Source organism: Falco naumanni, chromosome 10 (genome assembly GCF_017639655.2).
Source record: "Falco naumanni isolate bFalNau1 chromosome 10, bFalNau1.pat, whole genome shotgun sequence".
NCBI lineage: Eukaryota > Metazoa > Chordata > Aves > Falconiformes > Falconidae > Falco > Falco naumanni.
In genome coordinates, this window is record NC_054063.1 from 8,426,762 (window position 1) to 8,450,985 (window position 24,224).

At 37.1% G+C, this 24,224-nt stretch overlaps 1 protein-coding gene across 8 annotated transcripts in view; it reads left to right on the forward strand.

Annotated features, from left to right (window-relative positions):
* Positions 1–23,724, forward strand: part of ZNF143 (zinc finger protein 143) — a 41,906-nt gene extending 18,182 nt beyond the window's left edge. For 6 of the 8 annotated variants that reach the window (XM_040607853.1, XM_040607855.1, XM_040607849.1 and 3 more), the window contains 10 exons: positions 2,348–2,422; positions 6,632–6,751; positions 7,752–7,827; positions 9,629–9,754; positions 12,813–12,992; positions 14,105–14,332; positions 15,558–15,706; positions 17,386–17,547; positions 18,338–18,484; positions 21,628–23,625. In XM_040607853.1, coding sequence (XP_040463787.1) covers positions 2,348–2,422; positions 6,632–6,751; positions 7,752–7,827; positions 9,629–9,754; positions 12,813–12,992; positions 14,105–14,332; positions 15,558–15,706; positions 17,386–17,547; positions 18,338–18,484; positions 21,628–21,711 — 1,347 coding nt within the window. In that variant the 3' untranslated portion in view covers positions 21,712–23,625. Of the gene's footprint in view, positions 1–2,347; positions 2,423–6,631; positions 6,752–7,751; positions 7,828–9,628; positions 9,755–12,812; positions 12,993–14,104; positions 14,333–15,557; positions 15,707–17,385; positions 17,548–18,337; positions 18,485–21,627; positions 23,626–23,670 lie in introns of those variants that run through there. The other 2 variants (XM_040607856.1, XM_040607850.1) reach the window with 2 other exon arrangements.
* The last annotated feature ends 500 nt before the right edge of the window (positions 23,725–24,224 follow it).

The following is a 24,224-nucleotide window of genomic DNA, read 5'->3' on the forward strand; positions in this document are numbered from 1 at the left end:
TCAAGAAAAACAAGGCAAGAATGCTTTTTCAAAGAGTGCAAAGTTAAGCTGTGGCACTGCTTGTAGGATATTGTAGATGCTAATAAGTCCCTGGATTCCAAAAGTAATTAGATACATTCATAGAGGAAATATATATCATATCCAAGGCTATTGGGTAGAAACATGTGACTTCTAGTTCAGGAATTTACTAAGCCACAAATTGGTTGGATGCTGGGAGAATATTTTTGGCAATGTGTCACTATATGCTTGACCTGTTCTTTCAGTCTTCTCTAGCATCTGCTGCTGGCTACTGTTGGAAACCAAATGTTGCACTAGATTGACTTTTAGTTTGGCTCAGTATAGGTGTTCTTATGTTCTTAATTGAAGGCAGACTAAATCTTACTTTAGAATCTAAGACAGTCTTTTAGGTGGAACTCCAAGATCTTCCTTGGAATCCTTCCAGAATTCTCCCAGCACTCAAAAAAAAAAAAAAAGTTTAAAACTGGGTGTCTTGATTTTTTTGGTTAACTTTGAAGGTTTTCTCTTCAAAACTTAGAAGAGTGAAGAAAATTTTAAAGGCAGATTTGGAGAATAGTGGTTCTTCTCTCTTCCTCTATCCTATATAACAGGCAGAAATAGCAAACATCAGTAGGCTGCGTAGAAACTGTAAGAGAGCTCACGCAGAGAGATCAGAGAAGACTACAGAGAAGCTCACTGGAAGTGGCGGAACATGTACATTTTTCGTTGTCCCTTGCTTCTCCTTTAGGCATAGTACTACTTTCCCACATCTTCTAGAACACATGGAAAGACTTAACTAGAGTCCTCTTAATTTTGGGCTAGGTCAATGCCACCTTCTTCCCAAAGTAGTCAAGGAAAAGAGAGATTGTTGCTCACAGTGAACATCAAGTCAGAAGATAAATGGAATTGTGAAGAGGTTGCGACACATACTTTTCATCCGTAACCTGTTTTCCTGCAACATCCCAGCTGCTGACAAAGTACCATGCCTGGGATTTGTGCGTGTCTGCACACATGCATGCACATCCTGTTTGGATCATTTGTTTCCAGTGGCGTTGGTGAACTTTTAATTTCATGTCAGCAGTTCCTTTCTCAACTAACAACAGGAAGCTCATGATGAGGTGATTCAGGTCTCCTTTCTGTGCAGGTTCTCCTGCCTCCCTTCAAAAATTCTGCAGAAGGTCCCAGAATGGCTATTGTTTTCTTTATTAAAAAAAAAAAAAAATCCAACAAACCAAACACCTGAGAATTATCTGTAATGTAAACTTGTCTCTATTTGGCCACATTCTTCTTTGTTGTTTTAACTCAGAGTTGCTGAGTATATTGCTCATGATCTTTTAATTTAGTAAGAACAATTTGAAAACCTCTTAGGGGGCAAGTTTATCTTCAGTCACCAAGTTGGTAGCCCATGATTTGAGCAAGATACTTTACACAGCCAGTGACATTCTCATGAGCCTGCTGTGACCTCCTCAGTGAAAGGCCATAAGCATACCAGCTGAGGCAGGATTTCTGCCAAACTATCAGACTAGATTTAGATGCATCAGGCTCAGCCTTGAGTGGAATGGATGCAGAGAGTATTGTGAATGCTTGTGCTCAATACAAAGGCAATTAAGGAATGGGAAACTACATGAAGTATACTTCAAATTAGTTTTTTCTACAGTGACTAGTAAGATGCTGTTCTTTGAGTTGACATATGTCAGAGAGGTTGTGGGTTTTTTTTAACTGAGCAATTTTTATTTAAATAAGAATTTCAAATTAATATCTAACACTCTTTCAAATATTTTTATAAGCTCTGTGGAAAGCAGCAATACCTTTCTCCTCCAGTAGACTGTTTTTAAAAATAAACCTATGGAGCAATACACAAGTCTTTGGTTAGCTTTTGCAATTTAATTTTGTTTCAAATTGAGATGTAACATGTTGTCTTAGGTATTTTGATTCCAAAGGAGTTGTGCTGTTTGAAACAAGTGAATTCTGCTTAACAGGGAGTGAGAGATATACCGCTATTATAAAAGTAAACTTTTTTGTTGGTTTTTCTTTTCTGTCAGAACTCAGTGTTAAACTTATCAGTTTAATAGTTTTGTCAGTCTATTAATTTAACATACTTGGTTCTTGCAGTCTTTCCTGTGTTGTTCTAAGGCAACTTTGAGATGCTCACTTGACCTATCCTATAGTGCAGGTGGTGTACGTGGTGATTTTCATACATGAATGTCTGTACTGTTGGATAACCATGTTTCAAGAGGGAGCTAGAGAACTATGAAATAATAAGCCTTCAGGTGCTGCCTGCAACCCTCTACTTTTCAGATGAATAAAAATAACTTGTAAATGTTTTTCCCATTTCAACTTCATTTTTCAGGTTTCTATTGATGGAAATGACAGTGTTAGTGGCACAGGAATGATAGGTGAAAATGAACAAGATAAAAAAATGCAGGTATGTAGCCCAATACAAAATAATTAAATACATCTGTTTCTTCTGTCTTCTCTGCCCAGCAGTGTGCGTGACAGGTAGTCCTGTGCAGCCATGAACTAGGGTCTGCTGTTACCCTTCAGGAAATTTAGATCTCAAACCTAATGCAGATAGGTCATATTTCTCACATTGTACAAGATTCTTTCACAGGACTTAAAAAGAACTTCTAATACTTAATGTTGGGGGGGGGGGGGGGGTGCGGGGAAGGCTTCTCTTAAAATAATTTAAGATTATGTTGGATTTCTAAGATTTTTCAAGCTGACCTGAGTATTTAATCAGTAAGAGTATAAGTATTTCATAAGTTCTTTTCCAGAGAATGAACTGACTTTTTATAGTCCTTAAAGCTGAAGGAATGCTGACTCAATTAATGAATTATTTTCTTCGTAAGAGAGGCAATTCCAGGCAAATGTCTGGAACTGTTTCCTCTTTGGTGACTTGTTTTGATTCCACTTGCCCTGTTAGAGTCCCTGACTTTTATTGAGGGTTTTAAGCTTTTTTTGGATAGAACTCCAAATGCAAAATTCAAGGAAGGTAAGATCTTGGTTGGTTTTATCTGGAAGTAAGAGCCTATTAAGCAAGATGACTGTAATCGGTATTGATTTCAGCCTCAGCCCCAAAACAAAGTGAATTTGGAGGTTGTTTCATCTTACATATAAGCCATATAAAAATGTGCCAGTCTTATGGAGCTTTATATGTTCCAAACAAAAAAAAATCTGGTATTTCAAATGGTATTGAGGCTTAGTCTCAAATTCTCACCCCTATAAGGTGACTTCAGTTGGCCAACTGAAGGGTCCCAAAGCTATCAATTATGTATGAAAATCTTAATCATGTTTATATGCAGATACCTACTTGTAACTCATTCTGAAATACTATACTACTTGGGACAAAATAGTCTTATATTTAGATATAGTAAAGTCCACAGGTAAGACAAGAACAGAACAGATGTCATGCTGCTAAGTCATCATTCAAACTTGCATGTGGCTAGGTTTTTCACCAAAGAAAAAAGCATAAAACCTCTTTGTGATTTCTACGTGGGGAAACAAAAAGCTACATGTGCCCAAATGGGTATCACGCACTATTTCCTTTGTCCTGGTTTCAGTTGGGATAGAGTTAATTTTTTTTTTTAGTAGCTGGTGCAGTGCTGTGTTTTGGATTTAGTGTGAAAATAAAGTTGATAACGTGCTGATGTTTTAGTTGTTGCTAAGTAGTGCTTATCCTAAATCAAGGGCTTTGCAGTTTCCCATGCTCTGCCAGTGAGTAGGTGCACAAGAAGCTGGGAGGGAGCAGAGCCAGGAGAGCTGACCTCAACCAGCCAAAGGGATATTCTACACCACAGGGCATCATGCTCAGTACATAAACTGGGGGGAATTGGCCAGGGCCTGCTGGTTGCTGCTCAGGGACCCGCTGGGTATCTGTCGGTGGATGGTGAGCAATTGTACTGTGCCTCACTTGGGGTTTGTTTTTTTTTTTCCTTCCCTTTGGATTTTTGGATTCCTTTCCCCTTCCCTATTATTATTATATTTTATTTCAATTATTAGATTGTTCTTATCTCAAACCATCAGTTTTACCTTTTTCCCAATTCTCTTCCTGATCCCACTGGGGAAGGGGGGAGTGAGCGAGCAGCTGTGTGGGACTTAGTTGCTCCTGCCGTTAAACCACAACACCTTTCAAACCTGTCATACCCATCTGTTCATAGTAAAAGCAGAATCATAACTAAAGTTTGTATGTATACAATATAAAAATTTTAGCTGAGATCTTTGCTACCTTATTTGTTCTCCTGTGTTACCTGTCTGAACGCAGGATGCATTTGTGATTTCCTTTAAAATTAGGGGGGGTGTTAAATTTTCTCTATTTAAACATATTTTGAAGTACAATATTCCTCCCAACAAGTTTCACGTTATTATAAAGGTGCTTTATTTGCTATGTTCTTCTGATGTTGTACCTCCTAACATCTGAATTTTTTAGTTTCTTTAGAGTGTGTTATCTTCTACGAACAGTAATTTTAATACTCTTGTCTGTCCTTGTCAAATGGTAATGCTAACTGAATTCTTAATAATCCTCAAGTCATACCAACTGATGTATTGTGAAGAAACACATACTTCTGCAGACAGTTTGAACAAAGAAAAGCTTGTGATGTTAAACTGATCTCTTTGCTGTTCGATTTGTTTTATTCCCCCGCCCCCTCTGTTTGTATTAATTTTAATATTGGTAAAATTATGTCTGGATATTTCCTTACATATAGCACATTGATTATGGAACTGTTTTACTTTTAAACTTTGGTATACTTCAGCTTTATAGTGGATCTTAGCAACTGTATACATATTTCTGGATGCTGAAACAACAAAGAAATACTAGCAGGTTTACTGATAGAAAAAACAAATCTATGTTTAAGCACGTGTGCTCAGCCAAACATCATCTTCATCATCCTTAATGTATTAAAGTGACTTTCGATTAATGATACCATAGGTTAAACAATAGTAATAGTAATGGATTTCTGGATTCATGAGGTTATGTTTTTTTCCCGTGGTTCCAGAGAAACTTTTCTGAAGTGGTGGTGTTGCACATTTCAGTTGCTTAAAAATTTCATGTATGCAACTTTGCATGTTTAGTCTTAAGAGCAGTCTGAAGGTAATGGGGCATCCTCCCTGATGAATCCGTAGGAAGGGTATTCTCAATCAAATTTCTGACCTGAGTGAGCGATTAGATGTCTATGTGCAGTTCAGGGTGACAGTCTCGCTGGGATGAGGGAGATGTGGTGGGATAGCTCAGATGACTGGAGTGCTTGTGACGGATGGATACAGGCACTTTAATAAGGCCATGTGGGGAAGGAGAAGAGGGGGAGCTGCCCTCCACATGAGAGCAGCAGGACTGCACAGGACTCTGCTTTGGGATGGGTGATGAGCCAGTACGAGCCAATGGGTCCCAGTTAGCTGGCAGATCAGTGTGGATGACGGTGTGGTGGCTGTCTGCTGTGAGTGCCTGATCAGGAAGAAGATGAGGCCTTCTTCAGACAACTGGAAGAAGCCTGATGTTCACAGGCTCAGGTCCTCATGGGGAACTGTAACCACCTCCGTATCTGTCGGGAGAGCATCACAGCAGGGCACGTGAAATCCAGGACATTTCTGGAGTTCAGGGATGGCAACTGGCAACCTAAAGCAGGTTACTGAGTAGCTGGTGAGGTAAGCCACTTTGCTGGACCTCATACTTACCAAGAAGAAATAGTTGGAAATGTAAAGGCTGTGGCCAGCCTTCAGGAATCTCTGTCCTTAGAAATACTCAGAACACATCTGGATACTGCTGTGAGCAACCTGCTGCAGCTGACCCTCCTTTGAGCAGGGGGCGTTAGACTGAAGATGTTCAGAGATGCCTGCTCACCTCATCCATTCTGTGAAATGTTCATTTGACATTCCAGAATAGAATTGGATCCATAAGAAATAGGGGATAGTTTAAAAGAAAGACTTTTTAAAATAGTCTCGATTACTTTGCGTAGTTGTATCAAAATGTTTACTTTTGGGCTTCTGCTTCTTTCTTCAGTCTGTATGAATGTTTCTTGCATGTTGGTGTATAAAGAAGCCTTTAAAAGAGGTTTAAGTTGTATCACAAAGCTATTCTGTGTGTTTTCCTATTGTGTCATGACAGAAAGGAGACTGGAATGTAGCTCAAATTGCTTCAATGAGTTTGATCGAAACACATGCATCACTGACAAAGTACAAAATGCTTTCCTTCATTTTCAAAAAGTGCTCATTATAAGTGCATTTAATTATTGTTTGGCCTTTGCATGAACTTATCGTTGAAGATGGTGTGATTTATGGCTTATGTCCCTTAGGAACAGATCTAGTGCTTTAAATGTAATCTAAGCCTCTTCTGCCTACTGATTTGGTCATCTTGCTGCTGGGCTTATATTTCGAATTATTTTGTCATTGTTTTTCTAATTGATGCATGCATTTGATTTTGCTAGCTACAAGTTATGTTTTACATTTTCTTTCATCAGAATTTACGCTTTTTTGTTAATTTTTAGTTTATTGAGGACTTATGAAATACATGGCAGAGCAAAGAGACAAAAGAAACCTGTCCGTATCAGCTCTGACTTGATAGCAAAATAGTGTGTAACTTTTTCTGATCCACTGTGGGGGAGTTTTTTAATGGTGATTTTTATTTTTTTTTTAACTTAAGATTGTCTTGCAAGGACATGGAACAAGAGTGACCGCTAAAACTCAGCAGAGTGGAGAGAAAGCCTTTCGCTGTGATTACGATGGCTGTGGAAAACTGTACACAACAGCTCACCATCTGAAGGTGATGAGATGTAAAATCAGTGCTGTTAGTTAACAGGCATGATTTTTTTGACAGATTATGTGGCTTAAAGTAACAGATTAACAGAGACAGTTGCAATGGTGCTGTTTGTCAAATGTTTGTTAGATTGATTTTACAATAATTCATTGCCCTAGGTGCTCAGGTGATTTTGCTTGGTGTTCTGGATAGATTCAGGTGTGGGATCCTATATATGGGATGGTTAGGTTCCTATATTGCCGGCATGTAAGAAACCTCCTGTTGAGATAGTTTCTACCAATAGTGTCACAGAAATTCTGAAATCTAGTGTTCACTTTATCTACTTCACGTGTTTGCATGATGATGGAAAAATTCCAATTTTTGAAAGATTTTGCCATCATAAGAACAAGTCTTGACGCTTCAAAACAATCCAACATTCAAAGTGAAAAGCTGGAGCATCTTTTCTTTACAGGTGGCAACTCTTTAATTCTCTTCCTCTCTTAAATTAAGTGAAGAGATTACTGAAACAGCAAGGGTGTAGACGCTTAGGCTGAGATAATCACTTGCTGATGAGGTAAACTCCTTGCAGGGCAGCCTTGTCTCCCGAGTCAGTGAGTAATTGACTCTCTGGATTGTGTGTTAAAATGGTGTCCTTGCTGCAGAGGCTTCGTGCAATACAAGAGGATCATAACAAGTGCTCAGTGGAGTCAAAAATCTGAGAGAGTGAGCTCTGAACACACTGGTATACTGTCTTTAATGTAGGTCCATGATGGCAACTGTGTGTGTATTTACAGAAATGTTTTTTGCAAAACCGAATGAAAGGATCAGGTTAGACCTTGGAAGGAGACATCTTTAGTTTTAGGGAACATATCGTTACCATATTTCTTCTTTTTTTTTTTTTATCACCGATTTAAAAAGAAGACACTTGAATGTGAATCTTAGGAAGAGAAATAAAATGTTGTCTTTGAGAATGAACTGTTTCTGTGTTGAAGTGATCAGTAAGTCAGTGTACTGGATGTCTTGACAGGTGCATGAAAGGTCACACACAGGAGACAGACCCTATCAGTGTGAGCATCCTGGATGTGGCAAAGCCTTTGCAACAGGTAATCTTCTGTAGATGGGCTCCTCCTGCTTCTTAGAGTTTTTCCCTGTATAAAGTAAGCTTTTAATATTGCCTTTTTTGAACTGCGAAGTAAAGAACTTTGTTGGGAGAACTGAAAAAAAATACTCATTTCAGCTAGTGTAGCATATAGAAATGAGGGAGGATTTAACTCTTAGGTACTGAAGGAGGAATAAGTGAAACACTTGGCACTTCCCCTTACTCTTTACCTGTCGTGCTACAGTCAGATTTTGTGTTGGAAAAAAACCAGCCCTTCTTAACATGAAACTAGCAAGTTAAATGAGGTGATAATAAGAAGCTGAACCTGTTCACTAGAGGTAGATACCTGAGCTAGTCTAAATTTGAAAGGAAGCTTGATGGAAGATGCTGTTTTAAGTGTTCTTTATTGGATTTGTATCAGAGTGATGTTTCTCATGAGTGAACTCTACATTTGGACAGACTACTCTGTTCATAAATGATGCTCTCCCTGAGGTTGAATTTGACTGTGCAAAATGGAATTATGAAGAATGAAACGTGGAAGAAAGTGAAAGAGCAAAACTTGTTTCAAATTCTTTTTTTTTTACTTTGTATGTAAAAAAGGTGTTTTAAAATAATCTGGTCTAATATATTTAATACTGTTTCTTTGAATAGAAACAAGCAAAAGAAGTGCTAGTGAGAAAGGTCAAAAGGGAAACAACCATACTTGAAAGTTTTGTACCTAAATTTAATTGCATAGTTTGTTAAGGGATTTCAAAACTACATAATGAAATATTCTCCTCCCTTGAAACAGACTGATGTAACAGCCGTTTGTCTATTAATTCCATATTTTTGGTCAGAGCCGTTGTGTAGTTCAGCAATATTTGCCTTTGATAAGGTTCATTTTAAGTACTGAATGCTCTCGGTTTAAATACTAAGAGCTCTCCTGGGTAGGACTGTGAAATTGAGTTCATTTTAGAAGAATGAATTAATGCTTAGCTTGGTGGACATGCTTTGTGTTTTTAAAAACATCAGGAATAGGAATTTCAGCTGTTTTGGAGAGAACACACTGAAACTAAAGCAGGCGCCACCTTCTTACAGACTTACTTTATTTTTTAGAAATATATACATCACTTGTGGACGCAAGTAAAATTCAAGGTCATTTTCTAAAATGTCTGTTTCAGGGCTCTTTAGTCATGATGTTTTCAGGGAACTGCAGAAAGGAATATCTTGGTAAAATGCTCTTTGAAAATATTTTGTGGAGGGTCTGACCCAAGCTTCCTTTAGACTGGTAGAGTTAATCTTAAAGGGAATGAGCATCCATGACTGCTATCAGTTGGCACCTGTGTATGTGATGATGTTTGTAATATGGTTTAAAATAATCAGGAGTTTAGAGCCTGGATAGCAATAGAGCTTTTACTGCTGACTTCATTAATGGTACTGATTTTTGTGTGAATGAATAATTAAATCTCATTCTGATGACAGTAGTGGTAAGAGATAAAAAGTAGATGGACTACAGAGCATACAGCTTTCTCAGAAGACAATACTTGCCCACATTATAATCATTACAGTTTATCCTTTTGAAGGGAAGGAGAAGCATTATGGAAGTGTACTTTCTTCACAAACGAAGGATGAAAGAATTTCTAAACTGTATCTAGAGTTCTCCTGCTCTGTATGGTAGAACAAAGAGTTTGCAAAGAGTGAAAGAGCAAATTTTACTCATCAGGTAGCTTCCTGATTGGAATGGCAAGCACAGCTGTTGATGATGATGGTTTACAAGTATCCTAATTTTAGTTTTATACTATTATAACATCTTCTCTGGTCTTCAGGGTATGGGTTAAAGAGTCATGTCCGAACACACACTGGTGAAAAGCCTTACCGGTGCACAGAAGAAAATTGCACCAAATCATTCAAAACTTCAGGAGACTTGCAGAAACATATCCGAACACACACAGGTACTATTATCACCCCCCCTTCTTTTTTTTTTTTTTTTTTTTATTGTTGTTAATTCACTTAGGTGGATTTTTTCTTCTTCTCTTTGATCTTTCTGTGACTTTATACTTATGAAATCAGCCTGTGTATATTCTTTTTCTGAAGCCCAGTGAGCTCAACAGCATTTTAGCATGGTAAGCATTTACTGCAAATCCAGCATGCTTTTCTTGGAAAAAGCGCTTAAGCATTCACACTGCTATTGCAAATGCAGTAACTTTTAGCAGTGCATCACTTACACTGTCACTGAGTCACTTGATGCCTTTACAGTTTCATTTGCGGCTGTAACAGAACAAGGAACTTTTCCTCAATAATATGGCTTGCCTTATAGAAATGGATCAGTGTTCTTAAGTTTTGGTGCTTTAAGATAACTTGCATGCCAGCTTCATGAAGGTTGATGGCTCTGAGCTTGTTATCATGATTACCTTCCTTTCTTGCAGCAGAAAAATGAACAAAAGTATCATAGAAAACCACTGTTATTAAAACTTCCAAATGCATTAAAAAAGTATCTTAGGTTTTGTCTAAAAAAAGATTCATTTGAAAGCCAAAACACAAATACGTTCTAGACAGTGTACACTACACTCTGCAAAACTCTATGGGTGCATGCACACACGTGTAAAGAAGTTTGCACAAGGTCTCCTTTGCTCCTGAGATCTCAAGAAGAAAAAAAACTTAGATGTAGGAAGAATAATCTGTCATTTACTAATCTGTTCCGTTAAGTATATTTCCTTGCCTGCTAGAACGCCAACAAGTTTTCCACTGGACTTTCTGAATCTTAGAGAGTAAAAAAGAACGAAGGAAATAGATTTTTCTCAGATTAAAAAGAACAGTGCTGAGGGGAGGGGGAAATAAAAGCAGGCAATAAAAATTTTTGAAACTCAAGAGTACATTGAGATAATTCTGCTTTCCTGGACTTACGTATTCAAAGACAGTCTGTTGGGATTAGTGCTATCTTCATGTTAAATTGGTCATCAGGATGAAGACATAAAAGTGTCATCTGTTTTCAGTTCTAGTAGAGAACTGTTTGATGTTACATAGTACATCAAGTACAGCCTGTGAACAGAAATATTTCTGTAGTACTGACAGCAACTTCATTAGCAGTAGACTGTTTTCTTTACATCTTTATGGCCATAGAAGTTGTACGGTAATCTAATTGCTTTAATCTAATTTAGTAGTTGAGACAAAAGACTTGAGCCAGCCCTATGTAACCATTTACACATTTGAAGTATATTAATAACAAAATCATAGCAGTCCAGGGCAAAATAGCAAAAACAGCAGTCCAGGGACCGAAGTTCAGGGGTGTCTTTTTTTAGATTTATGAGTAGTTGCAGGAAGCCAAAGAATGAGAAGAAAATTGCACTAAGTCCTTTGTGCGGATGGATGGAGTAGCGTATTCTCATACCCAATGCAAGCTGCAACAGTGCACCCGATGGAGGCAAGTCTGGGCTCTGCTCAATCTCCTGTGGCTCTGAAACCTTTTCAGTCATTTTTCATGTAGAGCAGGGTTAGCGCTTGTTTTCTTCTTTCGTTCTGTTTGGTTTAGCCAAAAGTTATTTTTCCCCTCTTTTTCAGTGGCAGTCCAGTCTTGCTTTCTGTTGCCATCAAATGCTTGCCTTGGGTTGCTCCGTGACTTCCCTAGACACGCTATGCTGGTGTCAAAAAAGCTGGTGTGGGTGGTTCCTCATACCTGCTGTGGTGTAGAGCTTGAAGGCTTCTGACTTGCTTTGCATTTCTAGTGCTAGAAATCTCAGTCACCTGGAAACAGATTGCTTTTCTAGCAAATTAGAAACTTAAAAAGTCTGGCTTCCTCAACCCGTGGGATGACATTCTTGCCAGCATTCTTTAAGAGCAATCTGGTTTGGTTTCTAATGCAGGGTTTGTTGTTGGGCGGGGTTGACTGAGCAATCCTCCTCCTTTCAGGCATGAGTTGAGGTCCTGTGCTAAAGCCAGGATTAGGGGAGCCATGGTAACACAACACTGAGGAGGTTAGCTTAGTACACACACACTGCCTTGGCTGGAAAAACCTTCCCAAAACAGCTGCCCGAAGGAGTGAATTACAGTTTCCTCTGCCAAGGAGCTAACAGCTTGGAGTTTCGTGGTATTAATGTCTCTATCAGGGTTTGGGTTTGTTGTTTTTTTCCTAGCTCTTAAGTACTTAATGTTGTATCTGTAGCAGTAATCTGCCCTCTCTTGCTCTTTGGTAAACTGTAGAGTGGGTGGAATGCTTTTAGCTCTAGAAGTGTGAAATTACAACTGGAAGGCTCATCAGGTGGCTCGAGTTAACCCCCTTCGCTGTCCCCTTGTGTGTGCTTTGTTAGATCCAAAAGGTCAGGAGTACTGGGGTATTAGACAGGGGTTGGTCTTATCTAGTCTTCCTGGTGAAATGTTTTGGTGCAATGATACAAATGATTGTGCTCAAATTTGTATTACATGAATAGACTTATTTTTAAAAAAGAACCTGTGTTTGTGATTGTATTGGTTTTGCGGATTGAAATTTGAGTTCCCGGGCTGTCTCTTTAAAAAGTTGGTTCTTCTTCTGTAAGGTTAAGTGCTTTCTATAATGAGTTTTACTAATCCATTTGTATCTTAGTGATATGCTAAACCATGAAGATATTTTTTTCATTTTATGCATTACAATTGACAAATGTGCAAATGGTACGATACGCTTGTTTTGGATAATGTATGGATGAGTTCGGGGGGGGGGGGCGGGGCGCGGATGTTAAATACATGTTAGAACATGAACAATGTGGAAACTATTCCAACCAACTGAGTCTAGTTTTATACATCATAAAGTACTAATCTCAATGCTTTATAATTTAGCTTACAAATTGTATGATTTTCCTGAATTCTGCCAGTTTGAGCTAAACAGTAGAACACTCCGCTGTGGCATGTTGATGGCATTCCTGACTGAAAGTCTCAAAGAGAGAATTAGGTAGTTTTAGATCTCTACATTCAGTCTAAGTCTAATTTAGAGGTTTTGTTCTTTTGTAACTTTTGCATGTGTACCTTTTCTCTTTTTTTCAGGTGAAAGGCCCTTTAAGTGTCCATTTGAAGGATGTGGCAGGTCATTCACAACATCTAATATTAGAAAGGTTCACATCAGGACACATACAGGCGAAAGACCTTATTACTGTACAGAGCCAGGATGTGGGAGAGCTTTTGCCAGTGCAACTAATTATAAGAATCATGTGAGAATACATACAGGTATATGAGTGATGTTTTGTGTTTTGAAGTGGAATCTGCTTGGGAGAGGCTGTGTCATTCTCCTTGTGAACACTGTTTTGGTGCACTGTAATTAGGTATAGTCATGTTTATACCATCTGGCTTGGTACTTCTGTTTGGGCCTCATATCCCCTCAGCTGAGGATAGTTCAGCAGTTAGGTTTCCCACCTTGCTGTCAATTGTGGTTTGGATACAGAGTTCTTTAAAACAAATCCAAACCTTTGTCTTCAGTGGGCATTGGGCTAAATCCTAAATATTGTTCTGGGGCTTGCCTCTGTTGTGAGCTATTTCTTAAATAAACAACAGTAAAGCATAAGTCTGAGCTTGACTTTAGCTCACCATTGTGAGTCACCCTTTCATCCCAGCTATAGTGTCCTTGCTGCTGGAGCAGTGGTCAAAACCTTCCTTTTATAGACTGGAGGTGAAAATACTTACCCAACTTGATTGTCAGAGTTAGCAGAAATAATTGGCACAAATTCAAAGGTTTTAAAATGTAAAAGCCAGTAATAGCCATATCCTCTTGGTATCCTTATATATTGTATAGAAGCACAGACAAGTTTCATAGAAATAAGTTTTGTATCTCAGGTTATCTTTTTAGTTTATAATATAATTCGGATGTTTGTTTCATTGATTTTTAAATGAAAGGTGGTTTTATATATGAAACCATAACTGTTTAAACATGTTTCCTATAGATTCCTTCAGAGCTTACAGACGCAGAAGTGACATTGTACTAGTGTATTAACATACCTGATTATTGAGGAAAATATGGGGCTTCTAGTAATAAAAGAACAAAATTCTCAATGTGATGCTAAACTGACATCACAGCTTTCAGCCTGTATCATTCTGTCTTCATCAGAAGGATGTTTTAGATGGAATGATAGGGAAAAAAGAGGGCCCAACTTCTACTGGCAGTATTTTTTTAAAAAAAGACACTGAGAGGCTGCCTTGATAAACTTTTGAGCTTGAGCTTCCTTTTGCCTTGGAAATTGAAGTATGGTTGGTAATGAAGATGTGTCACTAAATATAATTTGTTGACCTTTTTTTCTGTGCATCCTGGATAAAGTTCTCTTTATCCCTTTTGTTTTTCCATACAGGGGAGAAGCCCTACGTCTGTACAGTTCCTGGTTGTGATAAACGTTTTACAGAGTATTCCAGTTTATACAAACATCATGTTGTACATACTCATTCCAAACCATATAACTGTAATCATTGTGGGAAAACATATAAGCAGATTTCTACACTTGCCATGCACAAGCGGACAGCGCACAATGATACAGAGCCCATTGAAGAAGAACAAGAGGCATTTTTTGAGCCACCTCCAGGTTAGTTTCAGTCTCTGGATCTCTTGTCAAAAAAAAAAAAAATTAAAAAAAATCGGCTGGATACTATTTTGCTTTTTTTTTTTTCTCCTTGTATAACCAAAGAAAGAAAAGCAAAGATAAAAATGTGCAGTACTTAATAAAGTTATTTAACTTCTTTGTCGGACTGTTTAGTGTGGTAGGCAACTTGTAAACAGAAACTGAGAGAGTAATTGACCAGATCATAAACTCATTTACAGCAGTCCTGGGGATAAGAGAGAAATTTGAGTTGCAGTCCCAGCAAAGCTGCTATAAACATGAATGAGGGAAGGGACCTGAGAGAATCTAAAATGTTTGTTTGCAGCCTACTGGATTTTTGTCAGGGATTTTTCTAAGACTATGTATAATATAATGCCGTGGCTGGTTTTGTGCAGGAGTAAAGGCACTGCCTTGAGAAAAGGAAAATCTGTCTTTGTAGCACACTGATACTGTACTGGTTTTGCTGTGGTTAATAGTGGTTTCTGTAAACTGTCCTGGAGGCAAAGACAAGCTCATGTGCTGCAGTATTCCTTAGAATATGTTGAATCCTGTGACTATAAAAGATCAGACTGAAGAAAATACTGTGATAGGACAAATACTACTTGTCATATTGTGATTTTTAGATGTGACTGAAGATAGGAAATACATGCACAAACTGTTTTGCTCAGAAAAGTTGTTTTACTACATATATGTGGAAAACTGCACTGAATGCCTCAAGTAGATTTGCTATAGTCTTTCCTAATGTCTGCTTTTAAGGGAATTGTAAGATTCATTTGCTGAGGTTAAATATTTATTAAAATAACGAACTTAATTCTTCACACAAAGGCATCACTGTTCTTCTGTATGTTAATAACTTCTAAAAAGCTGCCAGTTGTGTTTGCATGGAGAGTTTAGGTTAATATTTAATGAATTAGAGATGTTTGTCACCATTTTCATATTTGCTTATAAAGGATGTATATTTTCTTTATGTGTAGTATTTATGTGTGGTAAAATTCATTGCTGAGAGATTATATCCCATGTTCCCAAGACAACAGACTTTCTGACTTGCTTTTGGTATCTTTCCTTCTTTTATTCTCATCTTTCCACTAATATTTTTCCAATGGAGTATTTAAAATCTTCAAACCAGGCTGGCACTTAATCCTCCTCATTTGCTTTCCTGGCAACATTTAGAGTATGTAAACTATCCTCTTCTCTTCTTTGTATCAAACAGGTCAAGGCGAAGATGTTCTCAAAGGCTCCCAGATAACCTATGTGACAGGTGTTGAGGGAGAAGATGTAATTTCTGCACAGGTTGCTACAGTTACTCAGTCAGGATTAGGTCAACAAGTAGCACTAATATCCCAGGATGGAACCCAACATGTAAGTGTCCACAGTGTTAAAGAGCTGGCAAAAACATGTTGAGTGTTGAGGAAGGTGTTTGCACATACTTCATGTGCTTTCTAAAATCAGTTTGGATTCTTGATAAATATGTACATGGGTTTCTTAAGGAAAGAAACTTCTTTAGAGCTGGGTCAGGATACGTTTATAGTTGGGCCTCCTGTGGAATACTAAATCAAACCACATATCCTGACATCTGAAACTATGTTAATACAAAGCTAGCTTTTTTGGCTGGCTTTGTCACACTTAAAAGCAGGTATGGATTATTTTAACCTTTGTTATATATACAGCCAAGTTTCTGAGGTTTCTCAGAATGTCCCAAGTATTCTGTTAATATCTGATGGTCATCTTCACTGTCGTCTTGTCTGCACACACTTCGGCAGGGTGGGAAATCTTTCTAGTCCAGGTGCCTGCTTTGGTACTTTGCAGTTCTTACCATTTCTAACATAAACAAGAGAATAAGGAATGCTTTGGTAGTACCTCCACTTAAAAATTCCTGTGGATATTTTTTTTCAGGATTCTTACAGATATTTTTTTTTAAGGGTTCCCATGGTTTTGTTTTTTTTTTTAAGGATTTCATCTGAAATTTCATTGGGAGGGGATTTCAACACAGCTGTTTTGTTTAGCTATGGCAATATATTGAAGGCATATGGGAAAAGTTTATATCTCACCTGGAAAGATAGCTGAAATGTGAGTAGCATTTGGAAGATATCTTCTAAATTCAAATTGGAAATTAAATATTAAAGGGGGCTGTTATATTGCCATTCTGAACATTGCAGCAATACTAAGTAGCTGTCATTTTTACCCTCTAGAATGAAGGCCTGCCGAAGCCTTGACATGAAGTTCTCACATTTAATTAAATCATCCTTCAGCTTGACTTTAGTTCTGGGATGTCTTATTACCTTGTAATTCAGACATCAAGTCACTTATCTGATGCCATAATGCATTTATACTGGAGGCATGAGTAATTTCTGTCTTTTTTTATTTATTATTAATTGCTTATTTGTGGTTTAAATCCTAATCCCTCATGGGCCTCTTTAGTATTTCCCTTAAGATCAAAGTACGTCAGGTGGTACTACCTGGAATCACACTGTCCATTGTGTAAGACACGTGCATAGATAATCTATCATGCAGTTATTTGGGATATGATCTGATTAACATGGAGTTGTAGACTCTGGGGGCAAGTGTGCATCCTTTTTCTAATTACTAAGAGCCATAATTTTATTTCTGTAAACAGGTAAATTTGTCTGAAAAATCATAGATTATTAAGTCCCAGTGAGTAAGGTGAATGTGATGAGGACTCTGTCCCAGATGAGGACTTGACCAAGGAATGATGGTGATTCTCAAGGAATGCATGAGCATGCTGGTCAGGAAGTAGAATAATGGATATGAGATCTTTTGGCCAGCACGTTACTTATGATCATGGATTAAAATATTTTTTCCCTGCTATTAAGAACAAGTTGCCTTTTTGTTCTGAATTGCTACAAATATTGTTTCAAATGAAGAAATGGAACTAGCAGGGAGTATTCCTGCTGAACCATGGATTTGTTTTCAAACCTTACTTAAAAACATGTTATGTTGCCAAAAGCTAAGACTTGGGTATGACTTAGGCAGCAATCAAAACTTCTGGGTTTTACTTCAGGAATAATTTTGTGTTTCAGGTCAACATATCCCAGGCAGATATGCAGGCCATTGGCAATACTATCACTATGGTAACACAAGATGGCACCACCATCACAGTCCCTGCCCACGATGCCGTCATCTCTTCTGCAGGAACACATTCTGTAGCAATGGTTACTGCAGAAGGCACTGAAGGACAACAGGTAGGATATTATCCTGTGTACATGTGCATTGTTCCTTTATAAGATGACATAAAATAGACATCTAAGCCATCACAGTTCTATCATTCACATAGATTTATCCAAGTAAAGTAGTTTTCAGCACCTGGCTGTGGCATTCCTCTCATAAGAATATCATGTGTTCTACTCTAGTGCTATACATCAACATAGAGCGGAATGTTTTTAAAACAGTTGGGCACCAAGAAAAAATTCTGGGGTACCAGTCTGGTAATTCATTTAGATGTATGTAAAGTAAGATGTAGAAATGCTAAGCGCTTTCCCCAGAGTCACAAAGTAAATGAGTGGCAGAGGTAAGAATAGAATCCAGTGTGAACTCTAACTTTATCACTTAATATCGTAGGACTGTAAATTTGTTTTTAATATGTAAATACAATAGCTAACTTTTAAAGTAGAAATACAGTGATACTTTTAATCTTTTAACTTAAAATGCATTCCCTGTTCTAAAAATGGGCTACATGAAAATCTTTATTAATTACCATGTTCTGTATGTATAAATAATCACAGGCTTATAGGCACATTTATTGAACTTCTTTGCAGTTCCAAGGATATTTATATATTGAGAGCTAATAGATAACTTTGAGAACACAGTGATGGCAACCTTTCTTAAAAAAATGTATCTTATGCACAATAAAATTAAGCTTATGAATAATCACAGCTTTGATTTTAACTGCAACTTTGAAGATAACTCTTGTACAGGACCGGTAATGGTAACAGATCTGTCATCCAGTTGATTCTCTTCCTTTTGGTCTTGAAGGTTGCTATAGTGGCTCAAGACTTAGCAGCATTTCATAGTGCTTCATCAGAAATGGGGCATCAGCAACATGGGCACCATTTAGTGACTACAGAAACTAGACCTGTTACCTTGTTGGCTACATCCAATGGAACACAAATTGCAGTACAGGTAAGATGGTGATAAATGGCTTTTGGAGTGTTTTTTTACTTCTAGAGCTAGAAGCTCCTAGTCACATAGCAAAATGATTCGAATAAGCTTGGCTCCCCTGAAAATACAGTCCATAACTGTATGATCTCATATTTTAGATAATACATAGGGTTAGGACAAGCAATAATAGGCACCTGATTTTCCAAATCTACTTGTAGAACTTCCAAAAAACGTGGGTGTTAGGGGAAGGCCCAACTTCAGGTCAACTGAATCATTCATGGACTCAGTTTTCAGTGGGAAAGTGCTTTCATTCATCCTTCAGCATTACATATATAGCTGATACATATGAAGATAAAATTACTGAATTTATGTTATTTGAGCCTTGAAATGCTAATAGCAAAAAAGTTTAAACAAGTTATGTAGAAAGATTAATAATCAGAAATCTCTGGAAATAGTAACCTTCTGTTTGTGTCAAACCAGCACAGTACAAGCAACAGTCTCTGTAAATAGTTCCCAACATTGTTCAAGCACTGTAACGAAAGAGTAATTTCTAGGTATGAAAGAGTTTATTTTAAAATGGGCTAATTAAAAAGAAGGTGGAAATCAAGTACAAATTAAATTAACCTTTTATCTAGAAATTTACCAATACCAAAACCTAGACAAGTATTTTTGTGAATAGTTTATTCAGACGGAAGTTTGGCTTGACTAGAAGGTTGAATGAAACTTCCAGCAGAAACAATGGCCAATACGCTACCTTAATCAAACATTAAAGTAACTGTGTGTATTTTATTTTTGTTACATTATCATATGATGATTCGTTAATAGAAGCTTTTGCCAATTTTAAATCTGAAAGATTTAGTATTTTAAAAATTGATCTCTTTAAATGACATTGCAGTCAAGGGTCAAATAAATGACTGAAGGTTCTTAGGGAAATTGCCACTCCAATGACAGAAGCCATATTTAAACTCAAAGTAAAACAGAAGAAGTTGAATTAGTTTAAGTATTGGGTTGCATAGTAATAGCAGTCCTGCAAAGTGCCTAATACTTTTGATCCGCCTCATAGCCCTCTTGATTCTTTGCTTTATATGCATAAGTCCAGTGGGAATGTAATGAAGCTACTTTTGTATTCAAATTTGCTGTGGAATTGGGACTCAGCACTTTGTGGGTTTGATGCTATTGATGTCTGGTCGTCACCACAGATGTGCATTTTGTTCTAGAGGACATGGAAAATCATAGGAACCATATATCCTTAAACAGTATACAATTAGGAGGAGGATAAATATCATGGATGTGATACAACCTATGGATTTCAAAGGGAGCAGAGTATATGCAACTGTTTTAAGTATGATTTGCATGACGGGCCTTTGCCCTTGACAAGTGCCAGTAGAAAAGAACATCAGTGTGGCTATGCAGAGGGGAGATTCTCAGCAGTTTCTAAACAAATCAGTATTAAGCAGTGTAAATTAATGTGTTCTTGGAAATAGTTTCAAATAGGAAAAGGAACGCAGACAATGCACTCCCAGATTTAATTTCCAAGGGGTAAAACTTTGCATGGGGAGTAACAGCAACTTCAGTCTGGTTCCTTCAGTCTCTTCATATTTGCTGAAACTAATAAGAGATCAAAACCTTTCAGTGTTTGTCTCAGGATGAAGGCTGCAGGCCATGTGTATGCATGCACGGTACTCTCTTAAGAGCTCAGATTGAAAGGAATTGTGTTAATATCTTCAAGGAGGAATAAGAGATTGATATTTTCCCCTTTGTTAAGTGGAAAACAGCAAGTCAGGTGCTGATTGAAGAGCAATGAAATCAAGAATCTCCTAATTCTGAATTCCGGTCTTTTGAGCTAATTTGGCAGTAATCAAAACTGCATGTTAAAAGAAAATATATCAGAAGGCAATTGTTTGCATGACAGGAAGAAAAAAACTATTAACTTGCACCCTCAGCAGTGTGTCTTTTGAGTTGAAAGATGAACATAGGTACTCTCTACACATGCCCCTCTTTTGTTACCAGCAGTGAAGCTTTTGGTGAAGTAACTTTATATTAAGTGAACTTAAAATATAAAATACAAATAGAAGAGAGAGAATTCAAATTTTAAATACTATTAATTATTCCTGAGATGTTGGTTGTTTTTCTTTTGTTCTTTGATACTAATAAATGAATCTACTGGCTCTATCAGTATTTAGAAACCAATGGCCTGACAGCCAGATTGAAGTGTTACAGAGGTGGTAACAGAGCTGCTCTTGATTTGAGTGGCTCCAGAACGTGATATCCAGTGACTGTGAAAACAAGTTACAAGCCACATTTAGAACTGTCCCATTAGGTCTATCCATCTGTCAAATAATCGGGTTTTACTTTTCACACTCTCATACATCTTTCTTCTGAGCCAATAGGTAATGACCAGCTTTACATTTTTGTTAGGTTAGGTTGAGGTTGTCTTTGGTATTCTCATCAGCATATATATGTTCATGGTGTACATATTAGAAAACTCCATGGATTCTCTCCCAAAGTTTGTCCAGTTCTCTTTATTCAGGGTTGGTTGATGTTGCTTCTGGCAGTGCCAGATACATTTATGGCATTGTAGTTGCAACTGCAAGAAAATTTCCTCTGAACTACTGTAGAATCAAACAGTATCATCATGACTGCTTTTTTTTATAGTCAGGATTCTGCAGTAAACGGACACTTTTTTAATATATGTTAATGTCACTTGGTGGTCCGAAGAGCTGACTGTTCTGCAAGAGAGTTAAGAAAAATGAAGATGTGTGTGTTTGCTTTACCAGTGTTAAAATGTAATTCAACAGCCACCATGACTTTTGAAAGCCTTATCTGAGCTTTGTTAAATCTGCCAAGTTGAAGCATCATCTACGATGTGTGTCATGAAAGGTGTTTACCATGCAGCAGTTCTTTGAAGAAAATTTATTCGGTAGATACATAGAAACTCAGTTTAATCTGCTATCAGAAGCTATCTTAATTGTCATGCTGATTAGATAGCTGCTGGTATATATTACCCAGAAGAGGTGTGACAATACTGATCACACTTACTTGTACTAAAGTATCGATCCATATATAGATCTTTGGTTTCATCTTTAATTTTTATTTTTTTTTTACACATTTGTAGTCATATGTAACATTTTGGATTTATTGATGTTTAAATGCATTTGTTTCAGCTTGGAGAACAACAGTCTCTGGAAGAAGCCATTAGAATAGCCTCCAGAATACAACAGGGTGAAACACCAGGGATTGATGATTAACTTCTAAAACTGCTACCAGAACAATAGAGTGAAAGGTATTTTATTTTCAATCAACAAAGGTCCATGCCAGCAGCTACCCATAAAAACTTTGAAGTTCCCTACTCATTGATATTGTGTACACATTTTATGCAAGAGAGAACAACATTTTGTAAGTTTTGTGTACATAAACCTTGGAATGGACTGACATCATCTACTTCCAACCATTGTATATTCAGGAATATGGAATTAGGATTATATAGTAAATTTCCTTGTTATCAGATTTCAGACTGGTCTACAAGCAAGTGAAAAATTGCATAGGAGTATTGAAATTAATTTTTAATGTTATGTACAAATAATGAAGGCATTGCTGAAGATTTCAAATGTTTAAAATACTATTAAAAAGTCATAATTTCAGGAACCCTTAGAAGTAATAAAGACGACAAACCCTTTTAAAATGCATTCCATAAATGGAAAAGTTTGGATTTTGAGCCTACTGTAAATCTTTGTATTTTGATTTGTTTCATACAGATTTGAATACTCTTTAGATTATCCACCCCACCTCATTCATTGTAAATACAGACTGTTAATGCTGGAAGCGCTAATTATATTATCTTTAAATTGGATTATGTACAAAGGAGAAACTTCGGTTGTTCAATATTAAAGGAAGTAAATCTAATGATTTTGTTTCTTTACATATTTTACTTAAGATGTTACTCTCAAATTATTATGCAATAAAATATAGCAAGATTGTATTGTCTAGATAGGATGATATTGTTGTGTGACGTATTGTTTTGCTTTTTAATGAGACTGAAGTTCAAATTATTTATTTATGGCCTTGTATAAATTTTTTCCAAAGTTTATTTATCATAAACCCGATTTTTTTGACATACTAATTGTCATCATAATCCACTATAGTGTATTAAGTCATTAGTGTTAATAGTTATTTTAAACCTCCTAAACCACTACAGGAATGATTAAAATAGTAATTAGTCAACCAATTTTGACTACCTGTTTTTAAGAGGAATATTTTCAAATGGTGCATTTGCAGCATTAGTACAAGTACTAATAGTCTATTTTCAACAGTTATGAGTGCCTGCTGCTACACCATTCAATACCTAGGATATGCTGATAATCAGTGCTTTTGAAAATCAGGACACAAGTTACTAGAAAAAAGGGATTAATTAATGACGATGTAAGTACAATGCTCCTCTCCACCTATCATTCTGTAAAGGAAAAAAATCTGTTGTAGATATGTCTAACATACAGTAAAACATAACTTTAATTTTATTTTTTTTTTATGAAAACTCTTGTCTTGTTAGTAAGCTTGTTAAGCAAGTTAAATTTTTTTGGCTTCATGTAAGGTTTAGTGCTTATTTTAGAGGAGTGTCAAGAGCGCTCTGAAACTGAAGCCTCACTTTTTACCTTCTCAAGGGAAGGATTAAACATCTTCTGGATGAAGTGTTAATCAAGTAATCATTTTATAAGTATTGTGAGGTACACATTTGACATGAAAAATGAAGTCCATAACTATGTACCTTGAGGTATTTGACCTCAAAAAGGCCAAGTTTGAATAGAGTGAAGCTGATTTATTGTGAATTACTCTATCAGTGTGGGTTGCAGCCTTTTATGTTTTTCATACAGATGGCCAACTGAAAAGTGCAATGAAAGAATACAGTACTGTGGGATAGATGTGGACAAAGCAAAAACTATTCTCTGGATCCATTACAAAGTCAAACCTGGAAACATTGAGGTTGTCTGTAACTTTTGTATAGGATTGAGGCTGCTTGCTCACTTAGGTGCCAGTTTTCCTGAAGTGTTGTAATTCTTTATATCCCATGGAGATAAATGTACTATGCAAGGAGGATTAATTGCCTGTCAACTAGATCAGTTTCTTAGTACTTATCACCTTTTAGAAATTAAAGATGTATCATTTGACATGAATGTTCAAGATTTTTTTTTCTTAAATTTCATTGCTAATAGTTTCTGGAAACGGTGGCTGGAATGGTGGCTTTGACTTAGCAAAGAAATAACCAGTTCTTACTTCTTCTCGTTTCCCAGGATGTTTTCTGACCACTGTAAAAATGTGAGTATTCTTTCTTTTTCATACTAGCTGGTTTGCTGCAAGGCATTCAGAACGAGCTCAGTCAGGAAAAGCTGCAGTATTTTTAACATTACTTCTCTTGACAGTTATTCTTGCGAAACTCCCAAGTCAAAGGTTATGCTTCTGTGTTGTGCTAGCTACCCCTGTAAAGGAAAATATACTTACTGAATAAATAAGCCAGGCCTCTCAGCTGTGAGGCCCGTGTTCATAACAGACTTGTTTTCAGAGTGGAGAGACCTGTATGATTTTCCTCGCTGCTTCCGTGCAGACCGGATTTGAAGGTGCTGTTCTGGCAACCTGATACTGCGTGTTGGTGAAGGACCTGTAGTGGAGATTAGGCCTAAATGGGGTTAGGTAGGAGTAGTGGCAAAAAGGACTTCAAGACCAGGAAACAAAGAATATGGCAAAAAGGACTGGGCATGTGGCAGTAGGA